This window comes from Canis lupus, chromosome 7 (genome assembly GCF_011100685.1).
Source record: "Canis lupus familiaris isolate Mischka breed German Shepherd chromosome 7, alternate assembly UU_Cfam_GSD_1.0, whole genome shotgun sequence".
Lineage (NCBI taxonomy): Eukaryota > Metazoa > Chordata > Mammalia > Carnivora > Canidae > Canis > Canis lupus.
The window spans coordinates 40,023,281-40,043,414 of record NC_049228.1 but is presented as its reverse complement, the minus strand read 5'-3'; the positions used below and the strand labels follow the sequence as shown (position 1 = coordinate 40,043,414).

The window sequence follows — 20,134 nt, the reverse complement described above, 5'->3', positions numbered from 1 at the left end:
GGCGAGTGGCCAAACCTGGTCTGTCTGGGACCCCCAGAGCACATGCTCTCGTCCCACTGTGCCCCATGTGCTCACAGACCACTTCTAAAGAAGCCTTCCTGGACTGTAATATCTAAGTTAGCCTCTCTCTCTTCAACTACCACTCATCTTCTACCCTCCCACCCTTTTATCATTCACCCCAAGTACCCCAGTCCAAAATCCACATATACATAAACAATTTTTCTGTTAGCCTTTGAATTCCCAAAGCTCAGTAGGGCCAGGCATATGGAAAAAACCCAATATAAATATTTGATGAACAAAGGAGTGAATCTGCTGAGAAATCAAAGAACATGACACGACAGGATGGATCTTCAACACCAAATGGAAAGATGGGGCTACAATGTGCTGGATGAGGCAGAGAATGTGAGGACAGAAAAAAGGACAGAGTTCAAGTGACCCCAGTTTTTCACATCCACCCCCACCCCATCGTGCTCTTGAATCTGAGCTTCCCTGTCACTGGCAGCTTCCACCCCTGTCTCTTGGAACCTGTCAGTCACGTGAGAAGGAGAATGCGGAACCCCCACAGGAAACCACAGGGATAATGAGTGGAGGAGGGGATAGAGATGCCAGAGCTGGCCAGGGAAGGGGGTCTTCTGGCTGGGCCATGCCAGCTGATGGCATGTGGATCGGAGATGAACCTCCCAGACAAACCCTTCCTGAGTCCCTGACCCACAAAACTGTGGGCAAAGCAAAAAAGCCAATTTTAAGCCATCAAGTATTGTAGTAATTTGCCACATGTCAACCAATGTCCCAGGGCAGCATACATACAGGGGGAAGATCTAGAGCAGCTACTTCTGGATTTCTGGAGACGGCAAGGCAGAGGGGTCTGCTCTGGGGGATAAAGGGACGGGGCAGGGGCAGAGAGAGGAAGACAATATGAGGGACCCCGGAAGGGACAACACAGGTACCACATTCCTGTCGTTTTCACCACTGGCTAAACTCAGCATTCTACTCAGTCCTGGGTTTTACAACCAAGAATCTGGACAATTGTCAATAATTCAGAGGTGATAGAGATCGGAAAACACAACCCAGAGGAAAGGCAATGCTCCTGTGCTGTCTAGAGGGAGAGGATTCAGGTAAAACCCAGTGATGCTGCAGGACCTATTTCCTAGTCTACAGAGAGTAAGCTAAAGTGTTTACAACAAGCAAACATGAAACCAATGAGGGCATTAGAAGCAGAATAGTTGTTACAGACCACAGTGTCTTCTGAAAACAGACAGAATCTGTATCTACTTAGAAAAGCAGGGTGTGATTCTCTGCAGATTTGAGAAATTTTCCGGGCTTCTTCCAGGACAGCTCTGTGTGTAACCTCATGACTGCTCCTACATGGTCACGGAAAGTGCTCGTGGCCATGATGATAGTCACCGAACAGCTACTTGCCACAAACCCTGGGAGACACACAGCCAGTACCACTTAACCTGCACAACAGTCCTGCCAAGTGGGTATCACTCTCCTCATTTTTCAGATGAAGAGTCAGCGGTGAGCAGGATGAAGAGCCCTGGGCAGATGCTGAAGGACGCTGACTTAGATGAGAATACATTTGCTCTTCGTTCTTGTTAAAAAGTTTCAAAACTCCTGGAATTTCCTGAGGGATGGGAGTCTTTGTGATGCTAATGAGAGGGCCCAAGGTTGGCCCCAAGCTAACTCAAGGGTGGGCCAGTTATCAGAAAGACCAACCCTGAGATTAGAGGGTTGGAATCTGGAGCCAGACCTCTGGGGATAGCTGTGGGGGGTGAGGTGGAGGTGGGAGGAGATAGGAGTTCAGTTAACCCGACTATATAATGAAAACTCAACAGAAGCTCTGGAAGCAAAGCTCAGGAGAGCTTCCTGGTTGATGAGCACACTGGTGCTGGGAGGGGGATGGGTTCGCTCCAAGGGGAGGGAGGGAGCACCAAAGGTCTGCACAACCTCCCTCCTGGCCCTGTGTGTATCCTGCAACTTCAAGTACAGTGACCCTGGAACAATACAGGGGTAAGGGGCGATGAATCCCCCACTCAAAAGTCTCCATTTAACTTTCAATTCCCCAAAAACCTACTATAGCTATTGTTGACTGGAAGCCTCACCAATAACGTAGTCAATTAGCACAGATTTTGTGTTCTCTGTATGATATGCTGGATTCTTATAACAAAGTAGAGAAAATATTAAGGAAATCATTAGGAAGAGAAAATATGTTTACAGGACTGCATTGTATTCATCCAGAAAAATCTGTGTCTACTATCATCATGGCCACGAGCACTTTCGGTGACCATGTAGGAGCAGTCATGAGGTTACACAGAGAGCTGTCCTGGAAGAAGCCCGGAAAATTTCTCAAATCTGCAGAGAATCACACCCTGCCTTTCTAAGTAGATACAGATCTAAGTCCACATAACTCAAACCGGAGTTGTTTAAGGGCCAACTGTATGACACTTTCCTGCATTCCACTAATGGTTCTAGTGAATTATTGACGGCTTCAACTGCGGCCAGCTGGTCAGAAGTGCGGACATCCCACGAGCACTCACACTGCCATGGGGGCTGGGGGGGGGGGGGGGCGGTCTTGGAGGGGCCGGACCCCTTGACTCGGTAGGATCTGACCCCAGCTCCATGTGGTCAGTGTCAGTGCTGAGCCACAAAGTATTCCATTGGAGTCAGATTGGCTGGGGTTGAAAGAGAAGGGTCAGAGACAAAGTGCCACAGCCAGGACTCAAACCCCACACTGTCTGATTCCAAAGATAGTACTTTTACTATCATCCAAGTATAAACCTTCACATCTTTCAATTTTTCATTTTAAAATGAGGTCGTTTCTCTCTCTTGGTCTCAAATGAATAAAGTCTTTAAAAAAATAAAAAATAAAAAAAAATAAAATGAGGTGGTATATAATTTACCAAAGTTCTACCTGCCAAAGTAACTTATGAGACAGGAAAGATCTCATCAGCTCAACGGCTGGCCTATACAGTTGATACAGTCACAGCCGCAGGGGCTCACATGGACACCAAGTAATAAACAAGAGGAAGAGCCACGTGAAGCACTCCTGAAGTGCTGAGCCTGTTCCAAACCCCGCAGCGCTGAGGCTCACAAGCAACCTTAGGGACAGGTTAAACGCAGGTGCACAGACACGGGGCCAGAATAAAGCCTTGAAAACCTATCCTCAACCTTCAGTCACAGTGAAGAGTCTGGTTCTCATTTCCTACAAGCTCGAGAGAAACCATAGGACATCAATTCTGCTAATACCTGTATGGTCAAAGGTGGACATTCTGAGTTTTCTGCCAACAAGACCATCTTCTGAGCTCTAACACACAAACAATCTCACAAAACCTCGACAATAATACCACATTTTACTAGAGCTTCCAGGAAAGTTTTCTAAGATTTTATTTCAACTTATGAGCCAAAAAGGGATTTCCTAAACCAATCTTCTATTACTAGGATATAAATCCTATTGTTCTCAAAAGGTGAAGGTTTGGAGACCTGTGTCCTTACCTGGCCGGTTGGTGGCCGCCATGATGAAAACCTGCTGCCGTGCTTCCAGACCATCCATCTCAGTAAGTAGCTGATTCACTACCCGGACACTTGCCCCTGTCTGCAATAAATAAATATAGCTCCATCAGATCCCATAAGAAGAAATATGCATACCATGTTTTTCCATACAAAATGACGTATTTGCTAACTTGAATAAGCTTTTGCCAAGAGGTAACAATCATTTTCCAAGGAGCCGTGCAAAACACATTCTCATCAGGAATTCCCTGGAATCCTATTATCCCCTGTTCCAGGAGGAAGCTGAGGCTCAGAGAGGCCACCTGTCCAGGCCTCTCAGCATGCCTGGCTGACCCGAGTCTCATGCCTCTAAATCATTCAAAGATCTGCTGGCCACACTGGATTTCCCCTGGGGCAAGTGTAGCTCAGCGGGTTGAGACCCCCTAGGATGTGAGATGCTCCAGATCTTTGGGCTGGGACAGAAGGCTTTCCCTCTTCTCCTGGAAGCACACAGTACAGAGCAGAGCTATCCTGGGGCAATACCCAAGAAAAAGGTCCAGGGAGGTGGTGGATGGGGGGATGGTGTAGGTAATGTTCTAAATGGACACTGGAGAAAACGAGGCAAGTGGTGTGTCTGGGTATCTGTCATTACTGCCCATTTCAACACAAAGTCCACGGGCAGAGGGGGTAATGAGTTTACCCACTGATCTCTCCAGAAAGCAGCTGGTGCAAGTCACCACTCCCAGGAGACATGACACGGGGCAGAAAACAAACACTATGCTCCCTGAGCAGATGAAAACCTCAGAATCCGTGTGGGAACAGGTTTTACTATGCCAAAATTATAACGCTGTATTAATAAAAAGATTACAGATAGTGAAAGGACTGGGAAAAACAACATCAACACCCATAACTGGACAATGGCACACACAAAGCTCCTATAAATCAAAACAAACTTTTCAGAGCAAAAGGGTGTAAGTATCAAATCAGGCAATTTATAGAAGATGAAATACAAATTCACTGAAGAGAAATCAGGGACACTAACACTAAGATTTAGTATCATGTTTTGCCAATAAAATTGACAAAATTTAGGGGCACCTGGGTGGCTCAGTGGTTGAGCATCTGCCTTCGGCTCAAGTTGTGATCCCAGGATCCTGGGATCAAGTCCTGCACTGGGCTCCCTGCAGAGAGCCTGCTTCTCCCTCTGCCTGTGTCTCTGCCTTTCTCTGTATCTCTCATGAATAAATAAGTAACATTAAAAAAAATTTGACGAAACTTTACAAATGGGTGCTACCTGCTGCTGACAAAGGTGCAGGAGATAGTTATTTCCCCATGGTCAGTGGGCAGCTTAACTGGTAGTTTTTGTGAAGAATGATTTAGTGTTAGCTCTCAACACACAATACACATACACGTACACCGATACCCCATTTGTGAAACTCTCCATATGCACAGAATTATGTGTAAAGAGGTTACTTCAGTTTTGTTTGTGAGAAACAACTAGAAAGCATGTGAAAGTCCAAAAGAGTGGAATCATTAAAGAAATACATCTGCTTCCAGACTGTGGCATATTTATGCAACAGTTAAAAAATTAAGTTTTTAAGTACATGGGAAAATCACCAAGATGAATGACCACATTAAAAAAAAAAAAACCTCAAAATCATAATGTTTTTAAGTTTACAGAGAAAGTTTTAGAACAACAAATACATGAACAGTTTCATGTTGGCAGTAGTCACCTCCAAGGACAGCAACAGGGAGAAAGATGGGAAGAAACACACTCGATCTATTCAACTGTATTTTTGAATTTTGTTACAAGAATGTGTTCATGTATAACCTGTATAATTAAAGAATACATTCAAATGTATTTGAATGTTCCAGCTCCTGGCTTGCTTGAACATATTTTCAGAATCCCCTTCCTGTGAAAATGTCAAAAAAAGCATGTGTTCTGAAATACTGATGGGTGTGTTTGCAAATAGCCAAGAAAGCGAGAGAAGCCCACAATGAGGAGTGTGGTTCCCGGGCCACAGCCTGCATGCACCTCAGGAACCCCTCTGTGATGACAAGCTACAAACCCATGAAAGGGGCTGGTGACAAACACAGGGCTTATTCAGAGCCAAAGAGGAGAGAGAACAGAGTCAGGTCCAGGGCTTACCATACCCCAACCAGCAGGATGGGAAGGGCAGCGCTCTGCTCTGGATCCCCACATCAGATTTAGGATGTGGCAGCCAGCAGGGACACCAAGGGAGGGCCTCTGCCCTGGCCACCAATGTCAGTGTCAGAGACTGGGGAAGGTTTGGGATGTGGGCAAGGACTCGTGGAGGAGGAAACATATATCCGCTGTGATATGGGCCACACGGACGTGAATCAAGTTTTATTCTTGCGACTTTGGAAGGCTTCTAGAGATTGGAAGCAAAATGAGGCATTTAATAAATGTTTTACACGTACAGGCACACACAGAGCAACTATTTGAAGATAAACCACAAGTGAAATAAAATAACTTGCTTAGTCATCTTGCCATGAATGTACTGATCAATAGGCTTTGCTACCTGTTTCTAAAAGGCTGTAAATTCCCTATGTGAGGCCTCACTGCGACGTAGACTCTGGGATGAGTGTGCCTGGGATGAGAGCGCTTCCAGACACTCACTGATCAGAATTTCTACCCCCGGGGACTCAGCCAAGTGATGTCAGTGTAGTCCAGAGAAGACAAGGGGCAGTGCTGAGGCCGTCTGACATCACACTCTGTCCTGTCTCGAGAACCTACTTGCCTGAAAAGAGTCACGATCACGAGGTGGGCCACTGGAAGCCCTGTCACTCCTATTCCCAGTCACTTGCCAGGTGTGACCCAGATGTGTGCAACCCAAGTATGGTGGAGACAAAAAAAAGATGCAGAGGCTGAGAGACAACTGCTATCCTTGGACCCTCATTTAGAATTACTATGTTTCTGCATTACCAGAATCTCAGCGTTCTGGGAAATGACTCTGTAAGAACCGACAAAAGGCTTCTGGCACTAACACCTACCTCCCTGTCTGACCTTCGAGGACACAGGGCATCCACTTCGTCAAAGAATATCACGCAGGGTGCGGAGCTCCTGGCTCGCTGGAACACCTGGCGCACTGCACGTTCACTCTCACCGACGTACTGCCATGCAGAAACAAAACAGAGACTGTTTAACCTTGGGGTTTGGGCCAAATTATGGTAAAACTAGTTTTAAATGACACGTATGTATCAGAACCCAGGAAGTATTAGGTTGCACCACATGCAACTGCTGACAGTTACCCATTTTTGATGCATAAAAACAAATTTGTGGTTTGACTTATAAAATCAGATTATTAGTGATGCTTACAAATTTCCACATTTACAAAACAAAGGCTAAGTGAATGTAAGGTCTCCAGGTCAAAAGCGATCCTGCAACTCTGCTGTATTTTACAACTGATCTCCTAAGCTTTATGCAGGTAAGACACCCAGCTGTAACTTTCCTGGATCCAACAATATTTTAACTGCCATTAGCCGCTCTACTGTGTTCTCCACACGGTCAGGTTGAGAATGTAAGGGCTACTTCGTCACATGGCATCAGAGAAGGTAGGTGAGCCAGTAAGGTCTCCAACAGCCTTCTCAGGACACATGCAGGTTCAAATCTAAATCAGGGGTGCCTGGCTGGCTCTGTGGGGGAGTGTGCAACTCTCAATCTCGGGGTCATGAGTTCAATCCCCATGTTGAGTGTAGATGACTTAAAGGAGTAAAAATGTAAAATCTAAATCAAAATAGGAAACAGTAATACCAGTTAAGAAATACAGCAACTCACAAGCAGCTATGGCATTAGGACTAATCAGTACAAGAAGTTACATGTGAGAGTATGGTTCACTGTTGGCCAAGTATAAGAAATTGTTGTAAAATTTCCAACTGATTAAGAAAAGCAGTTTTTTTCATAATAAAACTGCTAAATAAGACAGAATCTGAGAACTCTTTGTGGCATCAACTGCATCACAAAGTGTTTGCTGTGCTGTTTTATGATAAAGTAACGCAGGCATGAGGCACCACAGCACAGATGATGGTGATTCAAGTGTTTCACTCTTTCCCACAAGCAGGACTTTCCTTCCCTCACGCCTGGCCCGTCTTATCTCAGTATTTCTCATATTTGCACTGTTTTCCAGCCTGCCCCAAATGCTCCCTGTACTCAAGAAGGTCCCAACAGGTCTGTCTTCCTATCCGTCTCCCTTATAGTGCCTCTACTACTGTGGCTTCCAGCTAGCCTGCCTTCACTGTGCTGTAGAGAGAAGTCCCTGGAAAGCAGAAGCCACTTTCACTCACATTCGTCTCCATCATCACACCCTACGCACAGTTAGAAGTAACAGGAGTCTGGGTTGCTTTCCTAAAGAATCCGAGTCAGCAAAAGTTATATCTGGAATGCTGAGCCAAAATGATCAGTAGATACTAAAAAAAAAAAACAAACCCAAACAAACCCAAAACCTAACAGTGCGTTGGCAGAGGCAAAGTCTCCAACAAGGACAGATGGGAACAGTCAGTATGGCACCAGGACTATGGATCTGGCAACCAAAACGACCAAGTAAAGGAAAACTTAATTTAGGGGAAGGTAAACCTAAAGTTTCAAAAGGACAGATTATGGGCAGCCCGGTGGCTCAGCAGTTTAGCGCTGACTTCAGCCCAGGGCATGATCCTGGAGACCTGTAAGGCTCCCTGCATGGAGCCTGCTTCTCCCTCTGCCTGTGTCTCTGCCTCTCTCTTTCTGTGTCTCTCATGAATAAATAAATCAAATCTTTAAAAAAGAAAAAAAGGACAGATTAAAAGTCAATTAATCTTAACAAAGGCAACAATGATTAAAATAAGTGAACAACAACAAAAAATCCCACTATCTTGGCCTTTAAGAAATATTTCAGGGGATCCCTGGGTGGCTCAGCGGTTTAGCACCTGCCTTTGGCCCAGGGGGTGATCCTGGAGTCCCAGGATCGAGTCCTGCATCAGGCTCCTGGCATGGAGCCTGCTTCTCCTTCTGCGTGTGTCTCTGCCTCTCTCTCTCTCTCTCTCTCTCTATCATAAATAAATAAATAAGAAAAAAAAAAGAAATATTTCAAGTAAGGAGCCTATACCTATCATTTCTAACTCATTTTTTTGGTAAAGATTTATTTATTTATTTGGCGGGGGGGAGAGTGAGCACAAGTGGGGGGCAAAGGGAGAGGGAGAAGCAGACTCCCCGCTGAGCAGGGAGCCCGACATGGGGCTGGATCCCAGGACCCTGAGATCATGACCTGAGCTGAAGGCAGATGCTTTAGCCACTGAACCACCCAGGCACCCTAATTCCTTATTTTTTTTTAAAAAAAATTTGATTTAATTTTTTAAAATTGATTTAATTTAAAGAGAAAGGGAGAGAGTGTATGTTCATGTGGGGTGGGGTTGGGGAGCAGGGAGGGGCCGACAGAGAATCTCCAGTAGATTCCCTGCTGTGCTGAGCAGACACAGGGCTCAATCTCAGGACCCTGAGATCACCACCCAAAATAAAACCAAGAGTCAGACACTTAACCCACTGAGCCACCCAAACACCCCTTCTAATTCCTTGTCCGCCATTCAGTTTTCAACCTTGATAATCTGGCTTTTGCCAACACAATTATTGAAAATATTCTCCCTAAAGTCATTAATGTCCTTCCAGTTGCCAAACCCTAGGTCCTACTTTCTATTCCTTGTACAGGGTCTCCTTACATTGACAAGATTGAAGAAGTTGTCCTCCCCCTTCAAAGACCAGCCTGCTTTGCCAGATTTCCCTTCCTTGTCCTGTAGCCCCTGGGAGCCTTTCTCCTCATTTTACTCGCCCTAGCAGACTGTGTCCATCCCCAGGGTTTCAGGTGCCACCCCAAATCTCCCCAGCACTCCAGACTCACATCTGTTCCAGATGGAGTCAGAGATGCCCTCAACCAAACACATTTTCTAAGCCAGAGAAGTAAATCTTCCTCAGTAGATCACTCCACCTCTCTCCCTACCCCACCCCATCATTGGGACTCTGCTACAGATCTCTTCCCACACCTCTCCCAAGAAGACAAGTCTGATCGCGGTGAGATGAATGCCAGGGTTCCCCAGTGAGATGAATGCTAGCACTCCCCAGAAAAGTAGTGATCTGACGGTGCCAGCACTGGTAAGAATGTAAGGACCCTGGTTCACAGCTGGGGGAAGTGCAACAACAGCCCTGGGACAAGAGACAGCAATTCTCCTCCAAGTACATATCGTAGAGGAAATAGCTCCTAGACGTATGTAAGGATGTGCGTATATAATGTTCAACTTAAACATTCGTCAAGAAAGAAACGGAGTTTTTATTTTTATTTATTTATATTTTTAAAAGATTTTATTTATTTATTAATGAGAGACACAGAGAGAGAGAGGGGCAGAGACACAGGCAGAGGGAGACGCAGGCTCCATGTAAGGAGCCTGATATGGGACTCGATCCCGGGACTCCAGGATCACACCCTGGGCCAAAGGCAGGCACTAAACCGCTGAGCCACCCAGGGATCCCCAGAAACGGAGTTTTTAAAAGTGTGGTTACATTCATTCGGTGGAGTACCACTCAGAAGACTGATGTGCGAAAGGCAAACATCATCAAAGAGAACACCTGTGATACAATGATTCAGAAGAAGTATTTATTTGGTCGTTCAGATGACCAAGTATATTCCTCAGATATACCTGGTATTCACCCGGTTTCTGAGAAACGAGATCTTGCTAATAAGGATGAATCTGGACCCCACCCAAGGGCGGGGCTGGCTGCCAGAGGATGTGTGGTCAGAGGCCTGGACTCTCAGGTTTCCTCACTTCCCACCTACTGGGACGTGACTCAACCAGCCAATGGTCAATGACTCAACCAATTAGGACTATGTCATCCAACCTCCATAAAAACCCAAGAGGATAGTTTTAGTCCTTCTCTGCCTGGGGAGCCTATCTGCTCCCACATGCCCCGGAGCCCGAGCCTGAGCCCACAAGGCTCCTGTTTGGGACTTTGCCCTCTGTGTCTCTTCATGTGGTTGTTTATTCTTAACCTTTATCATATACTCCAATAAACACATGTTATTTTCCTGAGTTCTGCAAGCTGCTCTAGCAAATTAAAAGAAACTGCAGAGAGTTGTTGGAACCTCCACTACAGCAGGTGGGTCAGGAACACAGGTGATGGCCTAAGCCTGGTGGCTGTAGCAGAGGGCAGAGGACATGCCCGCAGGACTGAGCCCCTAACCCATGGAATCTGCTGCTGTGTCCGGGCAGACTACAGAATGGGGCTGAACTGAGTCCAGTTCTTGGACACCTTGCCACTTCTCAGATTGCCTGATGGTTTTTGGGGGAACCTCTCCTCCCATTGGAATTGGGTTCAGGAATTCTGAAATAATTATAATGTTCAACAAAAATAACAATAAAACCAAGTTACAAGAGTACATGTACCACTAACATAAAGTGGGGTTGTTTTTTTTTTTTTTTTGCTTTACTGTTTAAGAGTTCCAAACGTAAGAAAAGTAGGCCTAAGAGTATACTGAGTCTCAAGTATGCCCATCACCCAGCTTCAATCATCATCAGCTCAATTCCTGACCAACCTCGCTTCATCCACAGTCTCTCTGCTTTCCTTTCTTGGCATTTTGAAGGAGAACCCAGACACCATGTTGGATGTGTAAGTATTTCACTATCTCTAAAAAACAATGGTTTTTGACATAATTACATCATCATCACACTCAAAACTGATTTTTGTTTTTTAAATTTTAATCCTGGTACAGTTAACATATAGTGTCATATTGGTTTCAGGTGTGCAATACATAGACTCCAGACTTGCCTACCTCACTGTGTGCTCACTGGGATGCATGCTCTTCATCTGCATTCCTAAATTCACAACTTCCCTTCAAACTTATTTTCTTAACATCAAATAACCAGTAAGTATGCAAATTTCCAGTGGTCCCTTAACCATTTCTGAAACATGTACAATAATAACCATAGGTTGTTGAGGGATAAATACACATACAGTAAATGAGGAAGTTAATGGAATTAATAAACACCAAATTTGGGATTATGGTAAATTCTACAGGAGAGAGAATGGGGTCATACTTAGGAAAGGTCTGCAGGGGGCTTCAAGCCTCTTGGTTTTGTGTCGTTTTTAAAGCTGGGTGGCAGATACAAGAAGGTTCATTACCTTACTCTTTGTAACTTCTTATATGCTTGGGATATTTCATATCATAATAAAGTTAACAAAAATAAAGTTAACAGTTCTCTGCTGTTCTGGAGATTACAGCCCTTCACTGCTCACAGAACTCCTTCCCAGCCTCAACCCCCATCAATCCTCTCCCTGCACAGTTCACTTCTGATACATCGTCTGCCAGAACACAGAAATCAACCACAACAGAAGTACAGACATAAGTAGAAAGCCCACAGGAAATGCTTAAATGCGAATCCTTACATTAGGAGGAAAGTAACACATACAATAGGAAACACATAACTGGTAAGGGATAAACTTAAAAGGTCTTTTTAGACATTTTATTTTTATTTATTTCTTATAAGATTTTATTTATTTATTAATGAGAATTAGAGAGAGGCAGAGACACAGGCAGAGGGAGAAGCAAGCTTCCTGCAGGGAGCCCAATGTGGGACTTGATCCTGGGTCTCCAGGATCACACCCAGCGCTGATGGTGGCGCTAAAGCGCTAAGCCACCAGGGCTGCCCTAAAAGGCCTTTTAAAACAAACGATAGGACACTTCTTCGTTTTACTACATGACAGAGTGGCCCTTTTACTCCTCACAGGGATGAAGAAATAATAAGATACTCAAAATCTCTTAAATTTGAGACACTATATAAACTGCTAAATACAGAAAGAAGTTACTACTATAATAGTACGTACTATTTTCCCCCCAAGGTATTTATCAAAACTTGAGCCATTTAAGGGGCAACCTGGGTGGCTCAGTCAGGTGAGCATCTGACTCTGATCTTGCCTCAGGTCTTGATCTCAGGGTTGTGAGCTCCAGCCCCATGTCAGGCTCCACACCAGTTTAAAAAAAAACAACACCTTAGGTCATTTGAGCCACTGGACAGCAGGACAAGGCAACCCAACCAGCAGTCATATAACCCAGCTCCAGCCTTAGCTCTCAGACTTTGGCCAAGGTGTGTGCCGCCTGTAGAGTGCAATTCCTTGTTCAGAAATCCGGAATCAGGAAATAATAACTCGTATCTCATGGGGTTGTTGAAGAATAATATAGTTGACCACTGAACAATGCAGGATTTGGGGCGTCAACCCCCCTCCCCCGATCACCATGGAAAATTCACATTTAACTTTCAACTCCCTCCAAATTTAACCACTAACAGCCTGCTGTTAGCCTTCAGAAGCCCTGCGGACAACAAAAACGGTCAACTGGCCCCTATTCATAGGTTCCATATATCACACACTGAATTCTTACCATAAAGTTAGCAGGAGAAGAAAATATTATTCAGAAAATCCTAAGGAAAACACACTGACAGGACTGTATTTATCGAAAAGTCTCCACACTAAGTGGGCAGCTCAAACCCACACAGCTCAAAACTGTGTGTCCAACATGTGACAAGTACTAGGCATGGAGCACATACTTTAAAATGTCAGCCGTTTGGTTATTTCCATTTTGCAGCTGAGAAAACGGAGGCTCAGTGCTGAAGACTGAGGATTACAGTTACATGCTCGGTACAGCAGAGATAGCTAACGTCTCCACGCTTGCAGTGGAGATTTCACCAAAATGCCGTGTCCATTTCCAGGGCCGAGGACGCTCCGCCCATCCCTGGAGTGGCCACCAGTCTCCTAACCCACACGCGGAGCTGATGCCACGGAGACTTACCATGTTCAGCAACTCGGGGCCCTTGACAGATATGAAGTTCAGGCCAGACTCATTTGCAACAGCCTGAGGAGAGAAGACCAAAGGACACAGATCAGACAAACACAGAACCAAGTAATTCATTTGTGACAGCGTGGGGGCTTTCGCAGCTTATGCTATTTTCCCCTCCTTTACAGCTGTGTTTTCCTGATTAGATGCAGGACACAGATGGGTAAAAAAAAAAAATCAACGGAATGTTCACCTAAAACTTTCTAAGAATCACTCAGACAGACTAGAAATCAGAAACAACAGGAACGTTTATGCCAGGGTTGTTTCCGTAAACTTGCTTATGTAGCGAGTTTGCACATTCCTAGCCCCAGGATGGAATTCGAGTGAAACCATTATCTCTGCATCCAAGCACATCTCGCCCAGTGAAAGCAATCATTCGCATGTGAACCCAAATTCAAAAACATCAGTATCCATGTTGACCAAGGGTCAGTATTTCCAGATTATTTTTAATAACAATTAAACAGCATGGCTCAAAGCCCAAGAGAAGCACAAAGGAGAGACATACAGTTACACGTGTATAAGAACCTGACAGAGATCACCAGAACGCAGAGACCAAACCTGAGCAAAATCACCCAGAGCTCCACGAGGACCAGGACCTCTGCTCCTGGGAGCATGACCTCGGAGCTCCAGATCTATACCCAGCAGATTGCTCGGCATCTCGCTCCACACTGAACTCACATCTCAAATCCGTCATTTCCAGAGCAGGATGCCTCACCAACTCCCTCCACACTCCATGCCTCCAACTAAGGCAGCTTTTAGACCAAAGCCACAGAGTCCCCCTGACCCTTTGCCTTGTCATATGGTCCAGTCCATCCACAAGCCCTGTTTGCTCTGATGCCAGAATGTACAAGTCCACCACTCTGTTTCTCCCCATGCACCCCCTGCGCAGACTGCCTCATATCCTGCCTGGACAGGCAAAAAAAAAAAAAAAAAAAAACACAAACCAAAACACAGTGGACAGACCCTGGCTGGTTTCCTCTCCACCTTGCTTTCCTCGGACTCATTCTCACAGCACACCCAGCACGCTTGTAAAAATGCCCACCATATGGTTTCCCTAGGATTCCCATTCATCTGTGAGTACAAGGTGGAATATTTACTGCAGCTCACAAGCCGGTCATTTGGGACAGGGCAGTTTTCCCTCAGTCCAGCCACCAGCTTTCTCTTGATCTCGAACTCACCAAGCCCTTCCCACCTCAGGGATTCTGCAACGGCCATACCCTCTGCCTGGAAGAGCCTTCCCCTTCTTTCCCTGCTGCTTCAGGTGGCTGGCTGGTCCCTCAGGATACTGCTAAATGTCGGCATCCCTTGAGCATCACTATCTAAAACAGCCCACCCACCCTCTCAGCCTTTCAAGGCCTCTGTTTCATTCTTCTCCTGCCTGTCCCCTCCAGATGGACAGTAAACCCCACTAGAGGAGATGCCCCGTTCACCCCAAACCACTGCCAGCACAGAGGACATCAGTGGGTCAGTACTTGCTGCAAGAGCGAATGCCTGTGAGCTCTGCGATGGAGCAAGTGCTAGGCCCATGGGTAGCCCATGTCGCTCAATCATTGCCCTGCTTTCCATACAACACCACATGAAGAGGAGAGTCAAGTCCATATCTAATGAAGTCTGATGTGTCCGCACTAGGTTTTCAGCTTCCAGGTGCCAGATTACTAGATTTAACCCACTAAAGCCCCCAGGAGTTTCTGAAACTATTGGAAATCTTGTCTCCTAAGTCAAGTCACAGTTTACGTTTTCTTCATGGACATCTCTGTGAGCCACCTGCGCAGCATCAGGAGCTGTTGGCTTCCATGCCAGGGTTCTGGGTCACTCGCTGACTTATCCTCCTCATTCATCATCAGCTTGCAGTGTGCTGGCGCCAGACATCACATGCCTTCACTTTTATGCTACTCACATACTCTCTATGGGCCAGTGTTTAGAAACATCTTATTATCTTACTGCGTTCCTGAGTTAACAAAATCACCAAGATTAGCCCAAACCTTCATTTTATGACCAAGTCCAGGTTCCTAAGTTCCAACTAGTACATGGTTCTACGACTTTCCTGTAATAACATTTTGCTTTTGCCATTCAAGGACACTTTCTACTGTTTCAAGATTTCCAGGTATGTACCTCCTGGAGAACCTGAACACAGTTGCAAACTCTCCCGGCTGCACAGATACTGCCTGGGCTCACAGACCCAGTGAACCTTAAGCCCACCCATGGAGTCCTGGCTGAGATTCTTTGCTCTGGGTGGGCAGATGCCAGAAAGTGACCACACAGACAAGTGCCACAGGGCTGAGCAAAGAGGAAATCTGGTCTATGATTTAACACTGTCTATGGATTTCCAAGAACCCAAGCTGTCTTTCTGCCATGGGCAGGGCTACTCACAGGCAGATCTAACTAATTAAAAAAAAACAAACATGACAAGGCACCCAGGCCAGGGACAGGTACCGCCTGGTGAATTTACATGTTCACGGGCTGGACCTTTTTTCTGGCTGTGTCGTTTGAGAAGCACGGAACAACTGTGGTGCCCTCTGCACCCCCCCAGTGGCTCCCACGCTCCTGTACAGCCATGCCGTGTAAGAGTACTGGGAGCATCAAGCAAGGAAATTTAGTAGTACCAGTAGAAATAAGTTTGGAATACTTCACCTATATATTATTTAATATGTGGATATCTGATATTTACTAAGCAGTCACAAATTATGTGGCTACTGTGGCACTTACTAATTTTAATTTCCTATTTATAAGTCATTCAAATATTTTTAAAAGCTGACAAAGCTAAGTAAATTATAGATGAAACATTATACAGACACTAAAAATGACAATAAAACGTATAGAGGAGAGGGTTCTAATATGTATGACTCCAAAGGAAAAAAAAGTCACAGACTGAGAAATTTGCCCACATGAATATGAAAACCCACAAAAAGGAAATATGTCAAAAATATGAATAGTCAAAAGTGCCAAAATAAACTGATAAACACTTACAAATGTAACAGATTTTAATATATGAAGAATGATTATAAAAATCATATGCACGTCAATGGAAAAACAGGCAAAGGATATGAATAATCACTTCATCAAGAAAAACAGCCAATAAATATACTGTTTGACAAGCCCACTGGTGATTTTTAAAATGTGAATTAAATAGTGTAAGATACCACTTTTGCCTCCCAGACGGTCAGAGATGAAAAGCAGTGTTACTGGCTCTCGCTAACTCACACTGACTGGGTAGGATCCATACATACTGTCTGGAAGGCACTTTGGTGATGGAGCAGATGTAATTTGGTAATGAGTCAAAAGCTTTAACAACATGCATTCCTTTTACTGAAAAATTATTTAGGAATGTGCTGTAATAAAATGATCGGTTGAGGTAAAAAAAAAAAAAAGTTAAGTACAGGACTATTCGATGTAGTGTTTCAGTGGGGGTCATTTCTGTAAACTATAGCATATCGTTAGGTCCGAATACTACCCTGACATAAAAATACAGAGACATATGCATGCTGACATGGGAAGATGTTCAAGGAATACTGCTTTGAGGGGAAAACATCTTAAAATCCTTATATTTGCCCAAAACACGTGCATACAAAAAAAAAGGTACACATACGTGTCACTGTGACACGCACATACAGAGGACGTTTGGAAGGACTGACCACAGAATGAAATAGTGGTCAGCGGCGAGAGGTACAAGGAGTGTGTCCCCCATTTACTTCTCTGTTTTTTCTACTGAGAAAAAAACACAATTAATTAAAATGACAATTATAAGGAACATAGAGGAAAATAATTCCTATGAGTGGTAAGTTATGCGAAAGCAAGAAATGAGGTCAGCTACATACAAGTACGCAACTGTACTCACTAAAAACCAGAAAAAGAGAAAATGGGGTAACTGCTGTGTTCAAACTGATGAGGTGATGGCTGATGGAAAAATCTTTTCCTTTTGTAAATTCCCAATAATGTGGTTTTCATAATTAAAGTGAGAAACTTCCCTGAAGAAAATTTGTCAGCCTTGCTAGAAGGATCTTGTAACAGACATTACATAAAACCCGCTCACTGCACCATGGAGATTAAATCCCTACTCTACTCCCTGAAAGCAGGAAAGGAAACACGTGCGGCCACACTCACACCGTACCTTTGCCAGGAGCGTTTTCCCGCAGCCAGGGGGGCCAGCCAGGAGGACCCCAGCTGGAGTCATCAATCCAAGTGCTCTGAACTGCTCAGGGCTTCGCACGGGTGCCTGTAGAGCACAGCACTCACACTGGTCATTACAATGTGTATTCTATCCCGTATCTCCAGATGCATGCTACCAACCAGGATGGGGCATCTGGTGGTAAGCACCGGAGTCCCTGCTCCTGAGGAATTTACACTTAAGCATGAGTTCTGGAAACATTTTAAACATAAAAACACAACACTTCAGCATCTTAAAATCAAGATATTTTTAAAGCTATCTAAACTTTAGGGTCTAAAGCTTTCAGATGGTGCCGTCCTGGGGGACCAGAAGCAGCACTGCCCTGCGGGGTCAGGAGCCAGACACTACCCCCTCTACGCTTTTAGCAGCTCCACATATTTAAGTGGATTGTACTTCAGTAACAAACCAGAATGCTCAGGAAAGTGGAAAAGTTAGCGTGGATGAAAATCAATCCATAGTTTCATGGGCACTAAACTGCTTTGACCTGAATGAGTGTCAGTTAAGAAAATATTTCTCAAATTGTCAGCTCTTGGTTGAAACCTATACTTTTTTTTTTTTTTTTTAATGTTCACAGAATTCAAGCACAGCCATAAGAATAAGTCTAAAAGGGAAGCCTGGGTGGCTCAGCGGTGAAGCATCTGCCTTCAGCCCAGGGCATGATCCTGGAGTTCCAGGATCGAGTTCCACATTGGGCTCCCTGCATGGAGCCTGCTTCCCCCTCTGCCTGTGTCTCTGCCTCTCTCTATGTGTGTGTGTCTCTCATAAATAAATAAAATCTTAAAAAAAAAGAAAAAGAGTAAGTCTAAAACAGATGTCAGAAGAATGAAAAAATCACCACTGGAGGCTTCGTGAGAATCCACCAGGACACATGGAAGAAAGCCTATGGTCAAGCTCATTTAGATATGCAGCCTTGTATGCACACCCGGGCACTGGGCCACAGCGCAGGCAGACACACCTACCAGTATTGCCATGGTGAGCTCCTCCCTGATATCTTCCAGTGCGCCAATATCTGCCCAGGTCACACTGGGGACGGTGACAAAGCCTTCCCTCTTGGCAGAGGGCTGCACCGAGGACAGGGCAACAGTGAAATCATTCCATTCAATGCATAGTCCCTGCAGCTGCTCCTCGGACAGTGGATCCTGGCTTCTCAGCAACTCCAGCAGCCACTGCAATTCATCCTGAGGGGAGAAAGGAGGGGAAAGTAAAAACTACCAAGGTTGCTGAAAAAGTTATTTCATACTTTTAAAAATTATTACTGCAATATTTCTTTTTTTTTTTTTTTAAGATTTATTTATTCATTGAGAGAGAGAGAGAGAGAGAGAGAGAGAGACAGGCAGAGGGAGAAGCAGGCTCCATGCAGGGAGCCCGATGTGGGACTCGATCCCGGGCCTCCAGGATCACGCCCCAGGCTGCAGGCGGCACTAAACCGCTGCGCCACCGGGGCTGCCCTGCAATATTTCTTTAAGCTATAGAGCTTTTGTGTGTTTTAACAACTTTCTCCACTGACTCAGTCATTTATTTTACTCTGCTGAGACCATCCGACTTGGTCAGGGAAGGTCCATGGACTAATGGAATGCAGGAGGATGACTTTCGCACGCCACACCACAGCTAGCCGGGCCGATACCAGCAGCTAATGATGTTCATTCCCACAGCCATGGATTCCCATTTTTCACTTATAAATAATAGAAAAGCAGCTGAATTTTGAGGAAATGAAAATAAAGTGACTCTGGTGGCAATATAATTCACGGCACAGTGAATTCACGGTAGTCTATTCAGCACACAGAAGCAGGCCAGTTTCCTAGTACTACCCTGAATCTTGAGCCTCAAAGGCAGACTTCTTGCTTCGTGAAGAATATAAAAGGATGAGTGAAAAGTAACTCTGAGTAATTCAATTCCTAAAATCCTAACATATGTACAGCATTATATAAGGACTATGCTTACTGTTAATGTTAACAGACAGGACTGTGGTTCGCAATCAGCAAGGAAGGAAAAGACATTTAAAACCAAAGACTGGATGCCTGCTCTGGAAAGCAAAGGCCATGTGACCTGTACAAGCCATAGTCTCTCACACTGAGCTCCTTTGATTACGAAGCCGTACGAAGCCCCTATGCAAACCATAAAGTGCTATAAAAACGTGTTGAGTTTTCATGAAGCACCAAGCTCACAGCTGTAGCACCGACCTTGGACTGACGTGGGCTGTCAACAGAGCCGCATGCAAGCAAGCTCACAGATACAAGTATGCCTGTAGACCACGCTGGTCCACGTAACCAGAAGGTAACCAGAAAATAGAACTAAGTGCCCAGTGCTCCTACAGCAGCTGTCCAGGCCTGGAGGGTAAACACTGAAGCTCTGTGGGCTGTATGCTGTCACTGCAGGGACCGTGTGCGCACTCTGCCAGGAAATGTGACAGCAGGGAGGCGATGTGCAAACACGGGAGCACGGCCGCATTCCCCTGTAATTTCAGTGCACAGGAACAAGCAGTGAGTAGGCAGCCCATGGTTTGCCAACCCCTGCTCCACAATTTCATCATCCATGTTGTAAAATGAATTTATTCAGGATCAGCTAAAAACGTGAAACTTGTAGCTTGGAAACTATAGACATTCTGGGTGTCATGGAG

General features: G+C 45.1%; 1 protein-coding gene across 9 annotated transcripts in view; it reads right to left on the bottom strand.

Annotated features, from left to right (window-relative positions):
* Window positions 1-20,134, bottom strand: part of NVL (nuclear VCP like) — a 90,510-nt gene that overhangs the window by 40,550 nt on the left and 29,826 nt on the right. For all 9 annotated transcript variants that reach the window (XR_005362322.1, XM_038542879.1, XM_038542883.1 and 6 more), the window contains 5 exons: window positions 18,477-18,695; window positions 17,461-17,565; window positions 13,308-13,370; window positions 6,499-6,618; window positions 3,493-3,592 (listed from right to left, as the gene is read on the bottom strand). Coding sequence is in view for 8 of the 9 variants with exons in the window: in XM_038542879.1 (XP_038398807.1) it covers window positions 3,493-3,592; window positions 6,499-6,618; window positions 13,308-13,370; window positions 17,461-17,565; window positions 18,477-18,695 (607 nt within the window). In the remaining variant the exon portion in view is untranslated. The remainder of the gene's footprint in view (window positions 1-3,492; window positions 3,593-6,498; window positions 6,619-13,307; window positions 13,371-17,460; window positions 17,566-18,476; window positions 18,696-20,134) is intronic.